Source organism: Camelus ferus, chromosome 15 (assembly GCF_009834535.1).
Source record: "Camelus ferus isolate YT-003-E chromosome 15, BCGSAC_Cfer_1.0, whole genome shotgun sequence".
NCBI classification, from domain to species: domain Eukaryota; kingdom Metazoa; phylum Chordata; class Mammalia; order Artiodactyla; family Camelidae; genus Camelus; species Camelus ferus.
In genome coordinates this window covers 40,216,833-40,238,310 of record NC_045710.1, presented here as the reverse complement: position 1 = coordinate 40,238,310, position 21,478 = coordinate 40,216,833, and the positions used below count along the sequence as shown (strand labels likewise).

The following is a 21,478-nucleotide window of genomic DNA, read 5'->3' as shown; positions in this document are numbered from 1 at the left end:
TTTAACATAAAAGTGTGTGAGTCACAGTCCTTGAAATTCTGATTCAGTGGGACTCAGGATGGGGCTCAGGTATCTATATTATTTTTTAAAGTCCTACAGGTGATTATGATGTGCAGTTTGAGTTGAGAACTTTCCTAGTAGGGATCAAGAGATAATGTGTGATTTTTCTGATTTCCACCACTGTCTTAACATACTTATTTCCTTTATTATTATAGATGTGATGGTCGAGATTTGACTTCACTTAGGAATATAAATTGTGAGGTAGATATGTTTAAAATTCTTCACGGATCAGCATTATTTCAAAGGGGACAAACACAGGTAATATATATTAAAAAAACTATGATTATTTGCTGATTCAGGATTGCTTAATTAGTTCTAATAGAAGTATATTACATAGATGCTGCAGGTTTTTATCATATGGAATATATTATCTATTCAGATTAATATCTGATTTTTTAAAAAATATGTTTAACAGCTTTTTTGAGGTATAATTCCATACAAGAAACTGCACATATTTAAAATGAATGTTGAATAAATTTTCACATGTATACAGCTGGGAAACCAGAGTCAAGATGATGAATGTATCAATCACCCCCAAAAGTTTCCTCATGCCTCTCTACCCTAGTCCCTCTCCTAGTCCCTCTCCCTTTCTGTCCTAGTCCCTCTCTGTTCTAGTCCCTCTCCCTCTCTGTCCTAGTCCCTCTCTACCCTAGTCCCTCTCTACCCTAGTCCCTCTCTGTCCTAGTCCCTCTCTGTCCTAGTCCCTCTCTACCCTAGTCCCTCTCTGTTCTAGTCCCTCTCCCTCCCTGTCCTAGTCCCTGTCCTAGCTGTCCTAGTCCCTCTCTGTCTAGTCCCTCTCTGTCCTAGTCCCTCTCTATCTAGTCCCTCTCTGTCTATTCCCTCTCTACCCATCCCTCTGTCTATTCCCTCTACCCTAGTCCCTCTCTGTCTAGTCCCTCTCTACCCATCCCTCTGTCTAGTCCCTCTCTACCCGTCCCTCTGTCTAGTCCCTCTCTACCCTAGTCCCTCTCTATCTAGTCCCTCTCTGTCTAGTCCCTCTCTACCCTAGTCCCTCTCTATCTAGTCCCTCTCTGTCCTAGTCCCTCTCTATCCTAGTCCCTACTTCCTGCTCCGCTCCCTTTCCTCAGGCAACTACTGATCTGCTTTTGGCACTGTAAATTAGTTTGCACTTTCTATAATTATCTGGTATTTTTATTATATTTTTCTTTTAATCTTAGGGACACAAAATTAAGTCATTCATACTCCTCAGTTTATGACATACTGTCACTGTTGTTCTATTCAAGGTCCTCATTCGTTTTCTCCATTTAGCCTGAATCTCAGTGCTATTCTTTTCCTTTACATAGACACTTGTTCTCTTATATTTAAGATATATGTGTATGCATTGTTTTGTGTATGGTATTATGCTTAATTTTAATTATATTAATTACTAATTTTGCCCATCTAATGGGTACCAAGTGGTATGTCATTGCTTTCGTTTGTGTTTCCTTGATTATGAGTGAGGGTGAACATCTCTTTATATGACAGCCAATCAACATAATTGTATAAACCATACCGTGGGGGGCTGCACACCTCTAGGGCACTCTTTTCACAAAGATAGCGTCCCTAGACTTGAGAATAGTGGTAGCCCTAGTTCAGGTTTGCTCTTTTGTGAATTATCTGCTTAGATCCTTTGGCCGGTTTTTTCTTCTTTTTTTTTTTTAATATGGTTTACTGTCTTTTTCATGCTATTTCTCAGTGAGTTCTTATGTGTTTTAAATATTAGTCCTTTTCAGTAACCAGAGTTTATTTGTATCATCTCCCTGTTTACCGTATGCCTTTTAATTTTGCTTGTGGTAACCCACTACAGGCATACCTTGGAGATTCTGCAAGTTCAGTTGCAAACCACCACAATAAAGCAAATATCACAATAAAGCAAGTCACACAAATTTTTTTGTTTCCCAGTGCATATAAAGCTTATTTTACATTATACTGTAGTCTATTAAGTATATGATATGTCTAAAAAAAGAAAGTACATACCTTAACTTAAAAAATACTTACTGCTAAAAAGTACTAACCATCATCTGAGCCTTCAGCAAGTCATAACCTTTTTGCTAGTGGAGGTTTTGAAAATTTTGAGAATTACCATAGTGTGACACTGATAGACATGTTTGATGCAGGGTTGCCACAAACCTTCAATTTGTAAAAAACACAATATCTGAGAAAGCTAAAGTTAAACACAATAGTGAAGTGCAATAAAATGAGGTATGCCTGTATATGTCTACAGTGAACCTGAAATCTTTAGTTCTGGTCTTATTTAAGAACTCCTACCTTACCCCGAAGTCACAAAATTATGCACCTGCTTTTCTTATTAACTTTCTAGTTTTAGCTATTAAAGTTAGACCATTAATCTGTCCTGGAGTTTATCCCTATACATGGTGTAAGGTGGAAAGCTCCAGAGTAAGCCAGTTTTGCAATGCTGTTTACTAAAAATTTATTTTTTTCTCATTGATCTGTAATCTTACCTTATCATATTCAAAGTTTATAAAAACATTTTTGAACTATATTCTCTTCCATTGTTCTATGAGTTACCTGGGCTGGTGTCAAACTGTTTTTAATTATTATAGTTTTAATATCTGAAAGGCAAATCTTCCCTTTTTATTCTTCCTCCACTCCCCACAAAATTGTCTTAGCTATTCTGGTACATTTGTTCCTTTAAGTTTTAGTATTATATCAAGTTCTAAAAAAAAATCTTTCTAGGATTTAGATTTGTATTGGACTGAATTTATGGAATGAGTGAGAAATGATATTTTTACAACTTAAATCACAGTCTTTACAATAAATATGGTCTGTCACCTTTGATTCAGGCTTTCTTTTATGCCTTTTAATAAGTTTTAAAAATGATTAAGGTATTTTTATTTGCATATTTTATTTGCATATTTTTGTTAGCCATCCTGACAATCTCTACATTTCAACTGTAGCATTTATTTAGTCCTTTAATGTTTAATGATTGATTGAATTTAGTATGTAATTGTATTATTTGTTTTTGTTTAGCTCCTCTTTTTTTCTGTTCTTAGTTTCTACCTTCTTTTTGGATTAATTGAGTATTCTTTTTAGAACTCCATTTTAATTTGTCCATTTGCTTTTTTTAAATTGAAGTTTGATTGATTTACTTCAATGTTGTGTTAGTCTCTGGTGTACAGCATAATGATTCAGTTATGTGTATATGTGTGTGTATATGTATACACACATACTCTTTTTCACTATAGGTCATTAAAGGATATTGGATATAGTTCCTTGTGCTATACAGTAGGACCTTGTTATTTATCTATTATATATATATAGTAGTTTGTATCTGCTAATTCTAAACTCCTGATTTATCCCTCCTCCTCTTCTTTGATAACCATGTTTGTTTTCTGTGTGTGAGTCTGTTTCTGTTTAGTAAATAAGTTCATTTGTCTCACTTTTTTAGATTCCACATATGAGTGTTATGTGATAATTGTCTTTCTCTGATTTCATTTAGTGTGATAATCTCTAGGTCTATCCATGTTGCTGCAAATGGCATTACTTCATTCTTTATGTCTGAGTAGTATTCCATTGTGTGTGTGTGTGTGTGTGTGTGTGTGTGTGTATACGTGTATATACATATACATACACACCTCTTTATCCATTCATCTGTCAGTGTACATTTAGGTTGCTTCCATGTCTTAGCTATTTAAAATTGTCTATTTGCTTTTTCACTATACCTCTGTTATTTTTCACTGGTTACTATAGAGAATACATCCATAACTTTTCAGTGTTTTTATTGTTAATTTTTTCCACTTCACAAAAAATTAGTGATATTTGCAACCATTTAGATCCATTTGCCCCTCCTTTATGCTGTAGTTGTCTTATGAGTTACACCTACGTTTTAAAAACTCACAAGGCAACATTACAACTTTAAAGAGGAAAAAGATAGTCTTTTATATTAACCCAGATATTTACTATTTCTGATGCTTTTTATTTCTTCCTGAAGATCCAAGTTTCCAATTAATATTATTGCCCTTCACTCTGATAAGACTTCTTTAGTATTGTCCTGTGGGTCTTCTGACAACAAATTCTTATTTTTCATTTTTCTGAAAATGCTTTTATTTTGCCTTTTTTTTTTACCAAGAATCTTTTTACCAGGATACAGATTCTGAGTGGATGCTTTTTTCCCTTTGCCACTTTAAGAAATGTTCTACTGTTTTTCGTTTTCCTTTTTTTCTGAAAAGTCAGGGCTCATTCAAATCATTGTTCCATGTATGTTACTTACTTTCTTCTGGGTCCTTTCAAGATTGTCTTTGGTTTTCAGCAGTATGACTATGAAAAGCATGGTTTTCTTATTCATCCTACTAAGGATTTCTTGAGCTTAAACCTGTAAATTTTTATCTTTCATCAAACTTGAAAACTTGCAGCTGTGATTTCTTCAAATGTTTTTTCATCCTTTTTTCTCTCATTCTGGGATTGCGAGTGCTTGTTAGTCTTTTCAATATTGTTCCCCTTGCCCTCTGTTCTTTAGATTGGGCAATTTGTACTAATCCATCTTCATGTTCACTGACTTTTGCCATCTCCTTTCCATTATGATTTATTTTTCAGTTCTATTATGTCTATTGGTTCTTTTTTATGTCATTCAGTATAATTATAATAGCTCTTGAAAAATCCTTGACTCTTAATCCAACATCTGAATCAGCTCAGGGTCAGTCTCTATTCATTGTCTTTTCTCTTGAGAATAGGCCCTATTTCCTTTTTTTTTTTTTTTCTTTTTTGGTAGGTTGTATCTGGGATGTTGTGAGTGTTACATTGTAGTCTCTGAATTATGTCCCTCCAGTCTTCTTTGATTGACTTTTTTTTTTTTTTAAGCAGGCAGTATTATTTGGCTGAACTTTTATTGAGGATTCGTTTATGGTCAGGTTTTTGAAATATTCCTCTTCCTGTCCTCCCCCATCACTCCTAGTACAGTGCTTTATATATGTAGTCTGTGTGATACTGGACCTTTGGATTATTGAGATTTACACATAATATTTATAATGTATAAATATATAATTTCTAATATTTATAGAATGAATAAATGTTTACTGTGTTAATTAAGTACCTTTGCAAGCTTTGGATAGAATATACTTATCTCATTTCCTTAAGAGCTAAGTGGGTTTTTCAAATGTTTCTAGTTTTCACCTCTGTTGTTAGTAAATTAAAGCCTGAGGAATTTTTTTTCTTCTTTTTTAGGTGCTTTGTACTGTTACATTTGATTCATTAGAATCCAGCATTAAGTCAGACCGAATTATAACAGCTATAAAGTAAGTTATGTTTTTTGGTTATGATATTACAGTATATAAGTCACATGGTATATTATTATTCACTATTACTTTTTAAAACCTGTATCTCTGTACTTCATTTTTCTATTTATGTAATAGTGATCTCAAAGGGTTTTTTTTTTTAGTGTGCTGTATTGTCTCTTAACTCATTTGTTAGAACAGATTTTGGTAAAGCTTTTAATTCTTTTTTAGTGGATACATTTAGTTTCTTCTCTGTCTCTAGAACCATTCTCCTGGACAGATTTCCTTGGTAATCTTGAGTGGATAGGTTTTTCTATTATTATAAAAAACAGAACAAATAAATAAGCAAGAGTCCCAGTGCCTAAAAAGAATCTGGAGGTTGCTAAATGAAAAAAACTTTATCTAATCTCAAGGCATATTTCAATTTGTGTTAAAAAATACTTGGTTATCCTCCTCTTTTCCTAAAGAGTCAGCAGCAAAATCAGGTTGATAATTTTTGATGATGAGAATCTACACTTCAGTCCCCACCAGCATTACTGCATTACTGGGACTCACAGCCATAGATCTTCCTCAGTGCCTTACAGGGCTTCTTCCCTTTCCTTTATTAAGGGTCTCAGAAGACTGCCTCCCTCTTCTCCCTCCTTCTATTTCCCAACTGATGAGGATAATCCCCAGTATCTTCAGGATAGCATCACTAGTTGCTTTTCATGTACCTAATAAAAAATAACAATACAGCTATATAAATAAGAGTTTAATATTCATCATAATCATAATTCTGTGGCGGAGGGGCTCTTCTCTTATACTTTGCATTTTAAATTCCCATCTAGGCCAAAACTTGGTTGCCCTACTCTTCCTCATTTTGACTCCTTTCTTCTAGGAGGCAACACAGCTTCTTAAGAAAGTTCCTGGACTTGGCAAGGTTACCTCTCTGTTCTAGTCCTAGGTCTATAACCTCTGTAAATGAGGGGGTACACATCACTCAATCATGATGGCTTTTGGTTTCTTCATCTTTTAAAGTGCCAAGTACTAGACCAATGATCCCTACCTAGCCTGCTCTCTAGCCCCCCACATCTGTGATTCCTTTTGTCTTCTGGTGTCTGGTTGTCAGAATTCTTTTCCCAAGGCTGTAACTTATGGTTGTACAGATTCATCCCTAGCCCAGGAATTTCTAAATCCTGTACACAGAGGTGTCTTTTGTAATCCCACACAAAGGGGATACTATTTGTGGGAAGAATCTGTATGTGCTTTTCTTTTCCTTGTTAAAGATAAATCTGGTTTCAAACCCTGAGAAAATCTTTCCCTGTCAGATCTCCTCAATGCTCTCAGCTATATCATTTCAGTTACTGATCTTCATTTCACATGTTTGACTAGGAGAAAGATCATAACTCTGAGATTTAACTAATGTGTTTATAACATTTAGGATTCTCTCACCAGTTATTAATGCTTAAAAATGTTTACTGTCTTAGTATTAAAATCTGGATATTTAAATGCTTGTATGTGAAGCAAAATTATTTTCTTAAATCTGTGTAGAATTCACTCATAAACCCCAGAAAAAAATACTGTCTCTGACATTCATCCTTTTAATTCTTCTAGCATTCAGTTTCAGACCAACTCTCTTTAATACCTAGTTGTTTTTAAAATTCCATTACAGCTTTTTTAGTTGTTTACTGAATATATCTGTATCTGGATGATGCCTTTTTAATATTATGCTTTTTGTTTGTAGTGGGATAAAAGATAAAAATTTCATGCTGCATTATGAGGTAAGGTGAATTTTTCCCCAGTAGTTTATTATGAAAAATGTCCAGCATATAGCAAAGTTGAAAGAATCTTACAGTGGATACCTGGATATCCACTACCTAGGTTCTACCATTAACATTTTACTATGCTAGTCTTATCAATATCTGTTAATGTGGATTCGGGCACTGTTATTTTAAATTCGTATAGAAGGGATTTAGAGAGATACAACTTCCTATTCTGAGTCATATGTAAAAGTTAAAGTATAGTAGAGAATATTGTTTTAGTCAAGAAAGAATTTTACCCATTCACATGTGTGTCAGACAAATTGGGGCCTTTCAAATGCCTTAACTAACAATCACCATCTCCCTTTTAGTTCCTTTAAATGTTCATATTTTTATTTTCACTTGATTAATAGTAAAAGAACTGAAGTATTTAATATTAAATTACTTTATATGAAATATTATATATAATTGAGCTTGTGATTGTGTTTATTCACAACTGACCCTAAGGGACCAGACACACCACCACCATATAGAACTTTAATTTTAGTATTTGAAGCATACACACTGGGAGGCTATTGTAAAGTAGCAAGTTTTCTGAGTGACCGTTGTTGGCTGCCCAAAACTCCCACATCTCAATTTTGTTGATTTTGCTATAATTAATAGAGAACATTTAATGTAGAAAATATATTAGAGAACATCCATAAACATGGAGATTTTGACAGGTTTTGAGTCTGTTATAAATATCCTGTTCTATAAATAATATAATATATAAATAAAAATATAGAATATTTTACTATATAATATATATAATGCTATATATATAAAATATAATACTATAAATATAAATAAATATATCAAGATGCTACAGAAGCCAGAAAGGAACTGTAATTGATAAGGCACAGATCCTTTGTCAAGAGCTGAAGAGCACACAGCAGTCTTTAAAAAAGGCACATGCAAAAAATGCAGCACGTGCCCTTTTTACTGGGAAAAGATATGAGGGAGGGGGCAGAAGAAGGAAATGGGCTGTTATTGCTGTATTATCCCATTTTAAAAAATCTTTTAATCATAAAGTAAAATACAGATCCTGAAAACCATATAAAACAAAGGTGACTTAGTGAATTTTATAAGGCATTCACCCTTCTAACTACCACCCAACTCAGAGAATAGAATGTTGCCAGTTACCCCAGAAGCCCCTCCATGCTTTCTTTCCCAGTCTCAATACCCTGCTTCCCCTAAAAGTGACTACTCTAGTTAAGTTTTATAGTAGTCACTTCCTTGCATTTCTGTTGCACATCCCTATATACTATAGTGTAGTCTTGTCCATTTCCCCTCCATTACATTCTTTTCTTTACAGTTTATCGGTTGAAGCCCTAGAACCTGACCTGCAGTGTTCCCCACAGTCTGGGTACTGCTGTTTGCACACTCATGATGCAGTTCAGCACGTCACTGGGTCTGTCTGTCTCCTGTTAAATGACAGCTAAAACAAGGGGCTTGATCAGATTCATGTTCTATCTTCCTTTTTAAAAATATTTTTGTTAAAGATACTGGAATTCCAGGTTTTAATCGGAAATTTCCCAATTTTTTGATTTACTGCAACTGACACTCTTTTAAGATAACATATTGGTCAAATAAAACAGCTTGCAACCTCTGGGTAAAGTAAAATCCTTATTGGAAAAGATCTGTTTCCTCAATGTGCATTTCTTTTTTTTTGGGGGGGGTAATTAGGTTCATTTATTTATTTATTTTTGGAGGAGATACTGGGGATTGAACCCAGGACCTTATGCATATGCACTCTACCACTCGAGCTATATCCTCCCCCACAATTTCTTTATAAATGTGTATATTTTCTGTATTATAAAAATATAATATATAAACATCACAGAAATTTATGGTGTAAATCCCCATAACCATCCATTTTACAACCCAGGTCACATACACACTAGAAACAGCTTTTTTTAGCAATCTGGTATATGTTTTAGGTGTCCAGACATTTTCTGTGTATATATGAGTGTACTTTTTTTTTTAATAAAAATGAGATTGTATTGTTCTGTAACTTATTTTATTATTTTGGTACTACATATGGGATATGTCTTTCCATGTCGGTTTTTTACATATGTGGTTGTTTTTGTTTTTTTTTAAGTTTCCTCCTTATGCAACTAATGAAATTGGCAAAGTCACTGGTGTAAACAGAAGGGAACTTGGTCATGGTAAGTACAAATCTGTAAACTTATGTGTATTCTTACAGAGACTTTGCACATTCTTTTGCTTATATATTTTGTATTCTGATTTAGGTGCTCTTGCTGAGAAAGCTTTGTATCCCGTTATTCCTAAAGATTTTCCTTTCACCATAAGAGTCACATCTGAAGTACTAGAGTCAAATGGTATGGTTTTGAAATACATTTTTCCTAGTCAGAAAGAACAGACTCCCTATTATACTTTTCAGCTCCCTGTTATAGTCTTAGCTTTTCATAAATAATGTTACATTGTATTTATTACTGCAGTGCCCAAACCCACTGAAAGAGAAAAATGTTTTTAATCATGTATTTGTCTGAGTCTCTTAGCTAATGAGGTATTTTGAAAGCAAAATAAAATGAATATTTCTCTTTATGTATCTTTTACAATAGATCCAGTTTAGGGTATCTGTTTCTTTATTTTTACAAACAAACCATACAGCAAAGCCAGCTTGGGGAGAGGAAGAGGAAAAAAAATACAGTGATCCATTAATCAGGGGACACCTATCATGTATTATCATGTATTTCAGATAGAAGTAGATATCACAAAGAGATGCTGGACTAAAAAAAAGTCAAATTTAAATTAAAAATCAGTCTGCAGGTCAAGGCAAGAATGGTACAAGGGAGAAAGGTCACATGGTTCTCAAACGTAGCAGACATGGATCAGATGGTCATAGAAATTAAACAACAAAAAACAAAACACACCAAAGTTCAGACTTTAAACTAGAGACTTTCTGTCCTCTACTGGGTGTGACTAGGCTATGGCTTATGGCCCAGTGAGAGAGCTAGCTCCCTGTATCTTTAACTGCCTTCTGATTAAGCAACAAAAGAGGCATGCTGGTTCTTCTAGGAGGTTTCTTAGAATCTCTAGCTCTGCTGTCCAATAGAACTTTTTCTGTGATGATGTAAGTTCTCTGTAATGTCCAATTGAGGGACTGAATTTCTTCAGATAATTTAAATTTCATGGCCACATGTTGCTAATGGCTATCATGTTGGACTGTGCACCTCTGTAGTTTGTGGTTTAGGAAAACTTACCTTAAGTGCTTTTAAAAAGAAAGAAGGAAAGAATATTGACTATTTACATTAGAAATGAGTATTTGTAAGAAAATAACCAATAGTAACAATTTTCTACATTTAAAAAAATCAGTATTAAAGCAAGTATTTTTCTTTCTTAGGATCATCTTCTATGGCATCTGCATGTGGCGGAAGTTTAGCATTAATGGATGCAGGTAAAAGAATTATGTCTCAAAACTACCAAAGCTTATTTATATATACTTGATTAGTATAAAATAAAAATTTTCTTTAAAATTGGATTTTAATAAGACTTGGAGAAGTCAGATTACAGATTACTGAATCAGGCCAGAAGCAAGCTAGTTACAAAGCACAGACAGCTTCTACTATACCGATATCTGCAGGAATTCTTATTCTTGGCTAAAAGCAATACACTGAAATTATTTACTTGGTGACTCAATAAGCTTTCGCCTTTCTAGAAGGTAGAGAATTCTGCAATTGATTCCATTCACTAAAGAAGTTTGGATAACAAGCAGAAGTATTAGGATTCATAAAGGAAGGTAACTGTATAATCTTCCAGTCAATTTATACAAGCAATGGGAAGGACAATGCCACTCATAGACGGGTACATAGAACTTTAGGAAGGAAAACTGCAGAACTGTGGGTCTGAAACACTAAAAGGGAAAGAGGCAGCATGTTAAGAGACTGAAAACAGTATCTGCCAGTCACCAGTGATGCTATTCAAGAAGAAAGAGAAAAGGGAACCTAAAGACACTCAAGAGGCCACACAAGGAGTTCCCCACAAGTTCACATATTTACAGTACAGAAAAACAAAGACAGAAGATAACCAAGGGTGAAATAAAAGAATGATTTAAATGTATTAAATTTAAATTATCTAGAACGATTAAAACTTAAGCCAAAGCAAAAAAAGCTAAAGGCAGTTAAAAGCACTTTTCTAGTTGTGTTCAGTAGAAAGAAAATATAATCTGATATTTAAGGTAGCTGGTAAAATACCATTTCTATTTTCACCTACATGCATTCATTCAACAAATCTTTACTGTATGCCACCTCTGTGCCAAGCACTGATCTAAGCTCTTGGGATATAGTGTTGAGCAAAACGAAGTCCCTGTTCTCATGGAGCTTGGATTCATCACTCTTCTAATCTCATATTGGAAAACACAGAACAAATCCTGAAAGAGGTAAACTGAAAGATAAAATAAAAGTCTTTAACTGCTTAAAATGAATTCATATCTTTAGACCGAGACAAAAACCCATCCTAAATAATGATGAGAACTTCAGAATGAGATAACTGAACCATGTTGGCAGTATTGGACAAATCACGAGATTAGTATACCAAAACACAAAAAGTTCTTACTTTTGAAAGATAAGAAATGTATTCTCTGTGAAGTATATAACCCAGTGAACTTGACAGTGATTCTTGGCAAGATTCTTAAATAGTAAAAGAATAGTATATAAGTATTTTAGAAAGGAATAGGGGTGTGAAGAGGAGAAACCAGAAGGGACTCACTTAAAATAAGTCATGCCATCATAAACTCACTTTGTTTTTGAAAATATTACTAGGTTTGAAGTAGGGAGGGAGGGTGCTCCATGTACAGTGTATCATAGGCTTGGCAGTTTATCACCTTGTGTAAATGATGTAGAAATTGAGACTGGATGATAAGTGCACCATTCACAACTGGTTGAAGGGTGAGGAGCCAAGGCTAATCTGATCCGTAGGTTAGGGAGGGATCTCAAGTGGAATACTTGAAGATGCTCTATCCTAAACCCTGTCCCTTTAGGTGTTTTTTTGTTATTGAATTGACTAAGACCATTGGCTGACCAATAAAAAGGATACTGATAAAAAGGAGTGTGTGACTGGTATGCTAAGTGACAGTTTTGATCTCTAAAAAAATGTTAACAGGATTAAAAAAAATGGAATTAAATAGAAAAAAATTTGATAAGAGTAAATGTCAAATCCTATGGGAAGAGCCAACAAATTGTATTCAATTTAAATACGCGAGTGTTTGCCATGCCCTGTGTCAGACACCGTCCTGTGTCCCAGGGATACAACTGGTACCCAGTTTTTAAAAAGCTTACAGGGACAAAAACAAACAAAGATACTAATATATCAAAAATATAATACAAATATGTACAAGGCACAAATATGTACAACATAGAAGAAGAACTAGGTTGAATACAATTGGCTTCATAGAGACAGCTATATTTCATCCAGTTTTAAAGGTTGAGTGTTTGTTGACCAGGTATATTAGCAGCAAGGCCTGTATTTCATGTGAAAGGAACAGCATATGCAAAGTTATGAAACAGTATAGTGTGTTTCTAGAATATATTTGAAAGAAGCGATGATGTAATAAACTGGGGCCAGATTTTAAAAGTCATTATTATACTAATGAGTTTGAACTTAAAGCTAATATTTCCCAACTCAGTATTCTATGAAGCAGAGTTCCAAAGGATATTGATTATTGTATACATGAAAAAAAATTATTTCTGTTCTAAAGTATTTAAGCAAGTTTATTTAATAAGGGTTAAGTAAACTTAAATATGCTAATACAAATATTGAATCTCTAAGTATAGGGTATGTACTATTTCCCAAACTATTTTTGACTGCAGAACATACATAAAAAATTCCTGAAAGCAGGTAATGGAGAACGTGAAGGGTTTATGGAGAAGAGTGGTATGATGTGAATCTGCTTTTTTTTTTTTTTTTTTTTTAATTTTGCGGGTAGTTTTTCCTAGCTTACATGATAGCCCAGGGGGATGAAGCCCTAGGAGCTTAGGGTGGAGGACTAAAGTCTGAAAAACCAGACATGGAGACTGTTGCCAGGCTAAGAAATAATGTAGACTTGGACTAAAAGAGTGGCAATAGATGTTTCAGTATTTAGAGGGAAGGGTGATTTTCTAAAAAAATTTATAGAAGATAACTGTCAAATCTTTGGGACTTGGGAATATAGGAAGTGAGGAAAGAAGCGTTGATTTTGGCATGAGTGTCTTAGTCACTTTCAACCAAGCCAGGGAATGCAGGAGAAACGGGATTTGCTAGGGTGATTAAATTTTGAATACACACACACACATACATATATAGTGCTTTAGGGACATTTAGCTGGAGATGTCCAATAGGCAGATTGGCTATACAGATCGCATTTAGCAAAGAGAACTAGGCAGGAGGGATAAATTTTGAAAGTCATCAACATTATATGTGATAGTTAAAACCATGGGCATAAGTGAGATTGCTGAGAGAATATGAAATGAGGTCCCTACCACACTCCATACCAAGTAAGTTCCAAGTGATCAAAACTTAAACTTTAAAAAAAAATTAAATAAGGAAAATTTTATCAAATTCTTGGACAGGAAGATCCTTTCTAAGAAAAATCTAGGAACCATGATTGCATATAAAATTCTACACAGAAAAAAATCACAATAAACAAAGTCAACAGACTAGAAAATAATATTTTATATTTTGTATTTATAATCATTTACTATAATAGTCTGTTTATATTTAACAAAGATCTACTGTCCATATTGAAAGACCTCTTACAAATAAATAAGAAAAAAGACTGACGACCATGTAGTAAAATGATTGAGTATTATAGACAGAAAAAGAAATATAAATGGTTTGAAAACATGAAAAAAATGTTCAACCTCACTCATAAAAACAGAAATCAAATGAAAAACAATAAACTGCCATTTTTACCCTTCAGATGAACACAGGTCAAAAGATCTGACAAAAATTAACAAGAATGTAGAATAGTAGGCACCCTGATATACTGCTGGTAAAGGTATAAAATGCTACACTCTGCAAGGCAGTTTGACACTAACAAATGTAAATCCACACATCCTTTGACTCAGAAATCCTATTTCTATTTTATAGCTAATAAACACCTACAGTGAGTACTCTGCAACCATTCAAAAGAATAAGATAAAGAAAATAAAAGGTTACATTTATATTTATACTCCCTGGGTATAATTTTCTAGAAGGACACACAAAAAACCTAATGGTGGCTGTCATGGGGAGGTTGACTCAGGGTCTCAGGCTGGAAAGATTTACCAAATACATGGTTACTTTTCCAAAAAAAGAAAAAGAAGGCACCAAAAACAAAAGGCAAAGAAATGGACTGCTTTAAGAGTTAAGTTTGCTATTATTAGACAGGTTTTTGCTGAAGACAGTGGGTTGCCTTTTAGAATTGTATTAAGGGGCTTTTATTAAATTTTTAAGAAGAAATGAGGTAGTCAGATGATTTATGGAGACCTTTCCTCCAACTTAGTTTTGGTTGTCAACTTAGAACACTATCCACTTACCTTAAAATAATCAACAGAATGATAAATAGTATGTGGTTAGGCTGATGTACACATTACACACAAATTCTTTTTCTCAATTATAGGGGTTCCAATTTCATCTGCTGTCGCAGGTGTGGCAATAGGATTGGTTACCAAAAACAATGCTGACAAGGGTGAAATAGAAGATTATCGTTTGCTGACAGATATTCTGGCAAGTATATTCACATTTTCAAATATTTAATGGTGAAGATTATACATACTTTACAAGCATATTGTGCTTAGAAGAATGCTAGCGCTTAAGAAATAGAAGTCCTTGCTCTTACTTTCCTCTTCTGCATATTTGCCTTGGATTTTATGGGATGTGAATTTAAAATATAATTCAGTGTAAGTATCCATAATGGCTTTAGGATGATTGTAAATTAATCCTTATGTATTTATGGGGGGAAACATGATCTAAAAATAAAGTCATTTTCTGATGAAATATCTAACTTAAAAAGTCACAAATTGGAATTGGTAGTTAATGTACAAGTCTTTTTGTGTGTATATTCCTAGAGGACAGAGTTTACTTCTAAAGCTATTTTTAAAAATTCCTTTACAATGACTATTGGTGAATTTCATTTTTGGATAAAACTATATCATAATTTTTTAAATTCCTTAAGGGAATTGAAGATTACCATGGTGATATGGATTTCAAAATAGCCGGCACTAGTAAGGGAATAACTGCATTACAGGTATTTTAAAACCCATTTTGTTTCATTTTGTTTAATATTTGAGTAATAGTGAATCATGAATCAGTATAACCATTTTTTGACTTTTCCATATTAGGCTGATATTAAATTACCTGGAATACCAGTAAAAATTGTAATGGAGGCCATTCAGCAAGCCTCAGGTAAGTCAAGCCAGCGTGCCTAAATCTCCTTTCATCATTGTTTGTTAATGGGAACTATAATTCCCATTAGGCTTATTATAGGCTTGTTATAAAATACTGCCTTTAGAAAATGAAATTTAATGTAATAACCTGTATCATGAAGTATTAGGTTATTGGGTATATGACTAATCAGCAAAGTGGGAGACCAGAGAAAATTCAATTTTTACAAATCGAGTCCTCAAGATAGGATTTAAGGAGAAGGGAATATAAATAGAATTGTTAAGATAAATGGGATGTGAAGAGCTTTGATTATTAACCTAAAGAATTTGGATTTTACTCCATAAAACTAAGAATACTGCTATATCTATCACATTTATTTTATATAGTTATATTTTTTTTATTATGTTTTTATCTCTTCTAGTGGCAAAGAAGGAGATATTACAGATTATGAACAAAGCTATTTCAAAACCTCGAGCATCTAGAAAAGAAAATGGACCTGTTGTAGGTAATACATTAAAATTACTGATTTCATGATAAGGTAAACATTATTATATGAAAGTACATTACTAACTAAAAATTTTTTAAAACAAAAATTTTTTAAATACTTTTATAGTTAAAATACTTTACATATGGCAGGATATTTTAGACATTGAAACTTTCAGTAATTTTAGTCAAAGAGAAAACTGTTTTTCTATTTCATACTGAAATATTTTTACTTGTGTCAGTCCAAAAAAAAGTCTTGTGTGACAAGGACATGTTTTAGGTTCATATATATATGCCTGAATTATTTATATTTTTGTCTGTACTACATTTTAGAAACTGTTCAGGTTCCATTATCAAAACGAGCAAAATTTGTTGGACCAGGTGGATATCATTTAAAAAAACTTCAAGCTGAAACAGGTAAGAGTTGTATGTAGTCTGGGGTTTTTTATTTACTGGTAGGCCATGTAAGTTTGCAATTTCATCTCTATTGTGTTTCTCCGAAAATATGTTTGAGACATAAGAGATAAATCAAGAGAAAAGGATGTAACATTCAATGTCTTTACTGTAAGTTTTCTGTGTATGCCTCTTAATAAATCAGCAAACAATCATCCTTAACTATATTCAAGAAGGATGACTTAGAATTCATCGGTTTTTCTTCAACAGTTTAAAATCAAACATTTAGGAAAATGTTTAGTTTTTCACTGTAGAGGAGTTTTGCTTTAATTTTCTCTTACTATGACTTCTGCTGTTTTTCATTTATTCTTCTTTACTCTTTTATTTAAAGAGCATGTGCAGAAGTAGTATACTTTGTTTTTTTCTGGAAGCAATCTTTGGGTTACCTAGTACTTACCAGCTTTGAGGTTCTGAGGAAGAGTGAGAAGCAGAGTCACCTTAGCTAGTTCTTAAGACTGAGAAACTGACATGATTTCACCCCTGGTCCATCTGTTCACCATTCTAAAGAGGAAAGAAGAAAGGGTGAGGAAAGGGTTCTAGTATAGTTTCTTCTCATAATTAAGAGCACAAAACCAAACTCTCTAAAATTAGAACTTAACATGCTTTCTCCTACCAGAATGTGCACTCCAAGAAAGCAGGGACACTGGTTCACTGTTGTATCCACAGGGCTTAGCACAACATTAGATACATAGCAAATGTATAATGTGTATTTGCTGATGAATGAATCCCTTCATTCCTAAAGGAGTGATTAAACATAGCACAACCCTGCCCAGCTACTTCCAGGTCCTCCCCTTCTCACATCTACTGTTAAGGCAAGTCTCCACTGTAATGAACAAGTAAACTTTACTATATAAAACTATTTTTTTTAAAAGGAGTCACTATTAGTCAGGTGGACGAAGAAACATTTTCTGTATTTGCTCCAACACCCAGTGCTATGCATGAAGCAAGAGACTTCATTACTGAAATCTGCAAAGATGATGTAAGTAGAGATCTTATACTAGTTACCTTTTTCTACTTTTTGTTGCTGTTTTCTTTATGATTCTTACAGCATATTTTACACTTACAGCAAGAGCAGCAATTAGAATTCGGAGCAGTGTATACCGCCACAATAACTGAAATCAGGTAATATTAAGTAAAATGCTTTGCTGGTTTTTAAAATACTTATATTACAAGCTCATGTTAACTTCATGTTTACATTATTTACTTTGAAGTTGTAAAGTGTTTAGGTTATATGCCAATTGCCATATAATCATTATTTTTAAGATATAATTTATTCTTTACCAGCTGATAGATTTTCATTAACATGGTTCTGTGATTACAATTATATTAATATTCTTCTAACTGAATTATTTTTTAACCAAATTTCCCACCATTTTAATCTTCCCAGTAAACAATAAACACGCCCAAAATGGATTTAGCAATATTTCTTTTTTCCTTTCTTTTTTTATTTTTGATAGTTTCTTGTTGATTTGTTTTAAAGATAGTACTACTTAATGCCTGAGTAGTGCATTTTTTAAAATGCCAGTTTCAACTGCAGATCATTTTTTACCAGCTAAAAAGATGGAATTTTCAGAATCATAAAATCCCCTTTTTAGGAAAAAAAGAAATTATCAGATGTAGCATGAATGTTCAAAGCTATTTAAAATGAACAATAAAAGGCAGTGGGATCATTTGTTCAACACTGTAGGTGAAAAATAAGAAATGGGATGGCTTACATTAGTAGATTAGAGGAGAAAAGGAAGAGAATTTTTTTAATGAAGAAAGTTGTCCCATTTTATCTAACCCCTTTCCTTAAATCACTACTTAATAGGTTGATGATAATTCTATACTATCTTAAAATATTTAATGTCATTTCAAAAATTTTTGGAAAATACTATGAAGAGAAATATAAAAGAGGAATATATGTTCCAAAAGCTTTTCACTGCTGTTTTTCCTTTATATTTTCTCTGTCCTTTGATTCACAAGTATTTAAATGTAAGGTGCATTTTCAATTAAAAAAATAAGTATCCTTTTTAGATAATCATACTTTTTATAGTTACAAAAACAGGTACCGGGGGGGTTTTTTAATTTCTTTTTTTACTTCGTTGTCTTACGAAAACATAATCACGGTTTAATTATCAGTAGGCATACAGCTACTTACTGTTCTAACCAGGCTTATTTCCTTTTCTTAGAGACAGTGGAGTTATGGTTAAACTATATCCAAATATGACTGCTGTACTGCTTCACAACACACAGCTTGATCAACGAAAGGTAAAAACAAGAAAGGCAGACTTGATTATTTTTAAAACTGCCTTAAAATAACCACAATGAAATTACCTAGGTTGATGAGGACTTTACACTTTGCCTACTACTGGCCTAAATACAAAAAAGAAAGACAGAAATACTGCTGACAAAAGGTTTTACATTATTTACCACAAATATTTGTGTTTCTCCTTCCAACATGGCATAGAAACATTGAGTGTTTTGAGGTATAATAGCATCCAGAGTTAACACACAGCAATTACTAAAAATATCTAGTGATAGCCCTATTTTCCCAATTTTCCTGACCAACCAATCATGGAAATATAATTCTTAGGATGTTTTTAATCTTTGTTGTAGTTTATACAATTGGAAGACTAAGAATATGAAACCATTCAAGAAAACTATGGGGGGCAGAGAAAAATTAGGAATGTCTGTTTTATCATATATCAAAATATGTTGTAAAGCTATAGAGGATAAAACAATGAATTACTGGCCCAGAAATAGACAACAGAGAATAGACACCAGAAATAAAATACGTGAGAATATAATACATACTAAAAGTTGCATTTTTAGTCAGTGGGGAAACAAAGATTATTCAATAAATTATATTGGAACAGCTGGTTATCATAAAGCAGGATCTCTTCTCTTTTTATACCAAAATCCCATCTAGATCACAGAGCAAAATGGAAAAAAAAATAAATTTTAAGGCAGTGAGGGGAAGAAAAAGAAAATCTTGGTATGGGGAGGGGTGGGGGTACAGGGAAGACACTAAAAGAAAATATGGATGTTTTAATAATCTTGGGACTGAAGAAATCTTTCTCAGCATGATATTAAAGCCAGAAATATACATAGTGATAAAATTTGACCTCATAATTTTTTAAAATTGTGGCAAAATTAAAGTAAATTTGAAAGACAAGAAGCAACTTACAGGAAAAATGCTTATAACATATGACAAGAGGGTTCATATACAAAACACTTACATAGTTCAGTAAGAAAGATGAATATCAATAGGAAAATGAGCAAAGAATTCATAGATAAATTGTTTTTTTTTTTTTAAAGCCAACCAAGTTACTCAGTAATTTTCTAAAATGCAAATAAAACCAAGTTACCATTTTTCAACTTCTCAGGTAGTTGAAAATCCCCAGTGTGCATAAAAGTATAGAGAAAAAAATGGACATTCTTATACACTGTTGATAGAAATAAACTGGGGCAAACTTTTTGGAGAGATTTTGGTAAATGTATGAGAACCTCTGGATGTTGAAATTCTACCATTGTGGACTTTGTTCTGAGAGAATAGAATATGTGAATATGTAATCGTTGCAACACTGCAATTTATTTTTCTTCAACTTTTTATTTTGAAAAATCTTAAGCCTAAAAGTTGAAAAAAATAACACACTGTACATCCATATACCTTTCACCTAGATTCACTGATTATTAATGTTTGTAACACTGGAATTTAAAACAAATTAAACAGCCATCTTTAGGGGATTTGTTAAACAAATAATAGAGTTTGAATATTCAACTGTAAGGCTTTGTTTATTGATATGAAAAGATCTCAACATACTGTATAAAAAAATCACATTATGAAACAAACTCAATAAGGTCCTTTTTTACAAATGCAGTCCACACAGTGAAACATTTGAAGGGATACTCATTGAAGTGTTACCATTAGTTATCTTATGAGCACAGGGGTTTTGGATGATCATATGCATACTTCCATATTATTTTAAATCTTTGTAATTAGCAGACTTTGTAATCAGAAAAACCAGTAAAGCTGTTTTCCACTTGGAAAAAAAATGTGTACTACCGATGGATAATAGATAATTAGTCATGACAATGAATAGATTAACATGTTCTCTTTCAGATTAAACATCCCACTGCTTTAGGATTAGAAGTTGGCCAAGAAATTCAGGTACTTGTATTCAATCTTTTGGCCTTAAAGTTGTACTTTATACTTGGAATTTTCCATTATTTGTTTCAACAAATAAGCTGAAAGAATCAAATTAACATCTGTGATTAAATGCTGTGCTTCTATTTTAACTTTAGAGTTGCTTGAAACAGACTCATTGTGCTTCTATTTTAACTTTAGAGTTGCTTGAAACAGACTCATTAAGGATTTAGATACATTTCTTTCCCTCAAGGAGCTTATAGTTTAGTTAGGACAATATTCCACTTTAGAGCTTTTAAAAATACATGAGTAGGTCAGTGATGGCTATGCAGAGTCAGTGATCTGGAGACAGGACGCGAGAAACTTGATAAGGTAATTTTGTTGAAGGCCTTTGATTGTCATATTTGAGGAGTTGAGACTTTAATTGCTTCTATACTGCTGGGAGGCTAAAAATTTTTGAGTTTGATGAAAGCCATGTTGTTCAGTTCTAGAAGTCTGATAACAAAATCGACCTTTTTAATAGTGCTTTATGATTAGATGAGTAGATGAAAGAAGTGGTTGCTAGTGTGTGTGTGTGTGTGTGTGTGTGTGTGTGTGTGTGTGTGTGTGTATACACATACTTTTTTATTTTTGGCTGCACCACATTCTGTTCCTGTTATACCTATGATCTGAGTAACTAAGATTTCTAGTTTATTCCCAATCTGTAGTCCCATTGTTCAAGTAGCCTCTAGGGAAAGATGAGAACTAAGACATAATCTCTCTGTATAAGATTGTTATTTTACATCAGAAGGGACTTTAAAATTACCACATTTTCCCCTGACTTTCAGTGTCTAAGTTGAAACCAAATAACCTCCAGTGTGATAGATAGTCCTTTGAGTGGTTGTCAGAGTGACCTAAGCGTAATCCTATATAGTTCGTAGCACAGTTAGGCTCAGGAAGCTTTTATCTAGAATCATTCACTATGGCTTTCACTGTTCTTG

General features: G+C 33.2%; 1 protein-coding gene and 1 long non-coding RNA gene across 6 annotated transcripts in view; one reads left to right on the top strand and one right to left on the bottom strand.

Moving 5' to 3' along the window:
* The window catches only part of LOC106730720, a 391,898-nt gene that overhangs the window by 358,675 nt on the left and 11,745 nt on the right, over positions 1–21,478 (bottom strand). For all 4 annotated transcript variants that reach the window (XR_004326333.1, XR_004326334.1, XR_004326335.1 and 1 more), the window contains exon 2: positions 16,767–16,870. This is a non-coding gene — a long non-coding RNA (uncharacterized LOC106730720). The remainder of the gene's footprint in view (positions 1–16,766; positions 16,871–21,478) is intronic.
* The window catches only part of PNPT1 (polyribonucleotide nucleotidyltransferase 1), a 42,278-nt gene that overhangs the window by 14,512 nt on the left and 6,288 nt on the right, over positions 1–21,478 (top strand). For both annotated transcript variants that reach the window (XM_006174463.2, XM_032497582.1), the window contains exons 13-27: positions 216–318; positions 5,242–5,312; positions 7,015–7,051; positions 9,171–9,237; positions 9,322–9,411; positions 10,437–10,490; positions 14,670–14,776; positions 15,225–15,296; positions 15,391–15,454; positions 15,855–15,938; positions 16,250–16,333; positions 17,242–17,348; positions 17,436–17,491; positions 18,541–18,619; positions 20,475–20,522. In XM_006174463.2, the coding sequence (XP_006174525.2) occupies positions 216–318; positions 5,242–5,312; positions 7,015–7,051; positions 9,171–9,237; positions 9,322–9,411; positions 10,437–10,490; positions 14,670–14,776; positions 15,225–15,296; positions 15,391–15,454; positions 15,855–15,938; positions 16,250–16,333; positions 17,242–17,348; positions 17,436–17,491; positions 18,541–18,619; positions 20,475–20,522 (1,123 nt within the window). The remainder of the gene's footprint in view (positions 1–215; positions 319–5,241; positions 5,313–7,014; positions 7,052–9,170; positions 9,238–9,321; positions 9,412–10,436; positions 10,491–14,669; positions 14,777–15,224; positions 15,297–15,390; positions 15,455–15,854; positions 15,939–16,249; positions 16,334–17,241; positions 17,349–17,435; positions 17,492–18,540; positions 18,620–20,474; positions 20,523–21,478) is intronic.